The 2,500-nt window shown below is 39.2% G+C and overlaps 1 gene segment (V, D, J or C); it reads left to right on the top strand.

The window, feature by feature from the left end:
* Window positions 1–1,440: 1,440 nt before the first annotated feature.
* On the top strand, window positions 1,441–2,279 carry LOC114115764 (T cell receptor delta variable 1-like). The segment is given in 2 exon segments: window positions 1,441–1,553; window positions 1,762–2,279. Coding segments are annotated over 2 exon segments (396 nt in total).
* The last annotated feature ends 221 nt before the right edge of the window (window positions 2,280–2,500 follow it).

The following is a 2,500-nucleotide window of genomic DNA, read 5'->3' as shown; positions in this document are numbered from 1 at the left end:
AATTTGCAGGCAAGTTCTTAACCACTAGAGCCACCTAGGAAGCTTAAGATGGCATATTAAAAAGCAGACAGATCACTTCGCTGACAAAGGTCTGTATAGTCAAAGCTCTAGGTTTTCCAATAGTCATGTGTGGTGTAAGAGTTGGACTATAAATAAGGCTGAAATATGAAGAAGTGATGCTTTTGAAGTGTGGTGCTGGAGAAGACTCTTGAGAATCCCTTGGACTGCAAGGAAGACAAACTAGTCAATCCTAATAGGAATCAACTGTGAATATTCACTGGAAGGAGTGATGCTGAAGCTAAAACTCCAATACTTTGACCACCTAATACGAAGAGCCAATTCATTGGAAAAGACCTTGATGATGGGAAAGATTGAAGGCAAAAGAAGATTGGAGAAGCAGAGGATGGGATGATTGGATAGCATCATTGACTCAATGGACATTAATTAGAGCAACTTTGGGAGATATTGAAGCACAGTGTAGCCTGGTGTACTGCAGTCCATGGGGTCACAAAGAGTTGGACACAACTTAGCAACTGAACAACAACAACAAAGTGTTTGAAACATGTAGATACCAACTTCTGTACGAGAGCATTACAGCATTATGTCACAGAAAGATCTGGCATACTTCTCTTGAATTTATTTTACAAACACAAAATAATGAGCCACTGACAAGTGAGACTGACACTTTAGACCAATGACAGAAAATGTGACATCAGGACAATTCTAGGATACATGATCTAATAAATACAATTCTACTTGTGGAGGGGACAGGACTGAATATTCTGATCTTCCTCAAAGTCTAATAAATGAGACTTAATTTCAAATTTCAAAAGAATATTTTATCCTTGTTACAATTTCATTCAAAATTTAAAACTAAATAGACTCTGAAAGTCAGATGGAATGACTTTTTGTCATTTATGGTGAAGTAACTTCATTTATTGAAAAACCTAAATAGAGTCATAGAACTCAATGACAAAGAGATACAATAATTATTTTGAGTAAAATTTCCATTCACCAAGAAGCCTAAGATCTGCAAGTTTTCTTACAGAGTCATTAGATTCTGGATGGGAAAAGTAAGTGTAGGCTAAATAAATAACCAGTTAATAGATAACAGAACATTTCATAGGCTATAGTAAATTATATTTTAAATCAGCTGGAAAAACCATTTTGCTGAATAATGATTGGTGTATGTCAACTTGCTTAATATTCAGTTCCCCTCAGTCAAATTTTAATACCGATTTTTTTTTGATGCCTTCTTTCAGAATCTGCCTAATTTAATGACCAGGGAAAGACAAGCAGACAAAGTAAAGGTTTGTGGTGAGCCAGACTTTTTCCCATGTGTGCACAGACCACGTGGTCTATGAACATGACAACCCCCACTTCCTGTTTCGGGGAGTCACACGGGTACCAGGTAGTGTGTGTATGTGCTGCCAGGCACTCAAAGACACTGAACTGTCAGCTTGAGGCAGAAATGAGCACGTTTGTGCAGGGGAATCGACGCCTCATGCCGCTCTCCAGTCTGCTCTGGGTGTTCCTGGCCTTCACCTTCTCTGGTAGGGATGCTTTCGAATGTGGGTGTGAGTGTTCAGGGTGAAAGGCCTGCACACAGGCACATGGAGCTTCACAGGGACTTGGGGAGGAAAGGAGGACTGGAGAAAAGCAAGCATCTTAGGATTTAATTTTTTGGTCTTTGAGTTCTAAATAACTCCTACACTATTTTATTCACTGCTTCATCTTTGTTTTCTGATTTTTTTCCCACAGGATCTGGTGTGGCCCAGAAAGTTACTCAAGACCAGCCAGATGTATCCAGCCAAGTGGGGCAGTCAGTCACCTTGAATTGTCGGTATGAAACAAGCTGGAGCTATTACAACCTTTATTGGTACAAGCAACTTCCCAGTGGACAGATGACTTACCTTATTCAACAGTATTCAGAAAACAGCAACACAAGGAATGGCCGCTACTCTGTAAACTTCCAGAAAGCAGATAAATCCATCAGCCTCATCATTTCACCTTTACAGCTGGAAGATTCTGCAAAGTATTTCTGTGCTCTCTGTGACTCACAGTGCTTGAAGTAATGGGAAAAGCTGTACAAAAACCCAGAGCTTGATAAGAGAGAGCCTCCCTGCTGTAGGACCCCAGCTGAAATGCACACAGACCCCAGACAAGAAGTGATAGTTCTGTGGTTGTTTAAGTTGTGGTCTGGATCAGAAGATTTAATTCTAGATAAAGGCTCCTTCTATGTCATTGGAAACAGGTGTCCAGAGTAACTTTCTACTAATACGTTCACCTCTTGAATTCTTTTTTCTCCATATAATATACTGAATTGCTTTTCTTTTTTTTTTTTTTAGTTTATTTATAAGTAAACCATACAGAACATGTGTAAAGTTGTCTAGATTTGAAAACTTGTCCCATAATACTTTAAACTGGCAGATTTACTTAATCACAAACCTGGGTTTAGTTGTGTGGAGTCACCATCAAAACCATGTCCTTAGTCATTTCC

This window comes from Ovis aries, chromosome 7 (assembly GCF_016772045.2).
Source record: "Ovis aries strain OAR_USU_Benz2616 breed Rambouillet chromosome 7, ARS-UI_Ramb_v3.0, whole genome shotgun sequence".
NCBI classification, from domain to species: domain Eukaryota; kingdom Metazoa; phylum Chordata; class Mammalia; order Artiodactyla; family Bovidae; genus Ovis; species Ovis aries.
Note: the sequence above shows the minus strand (reverse complement) of the source record. Positions and strands in the feature narration are given on the sequence as shown.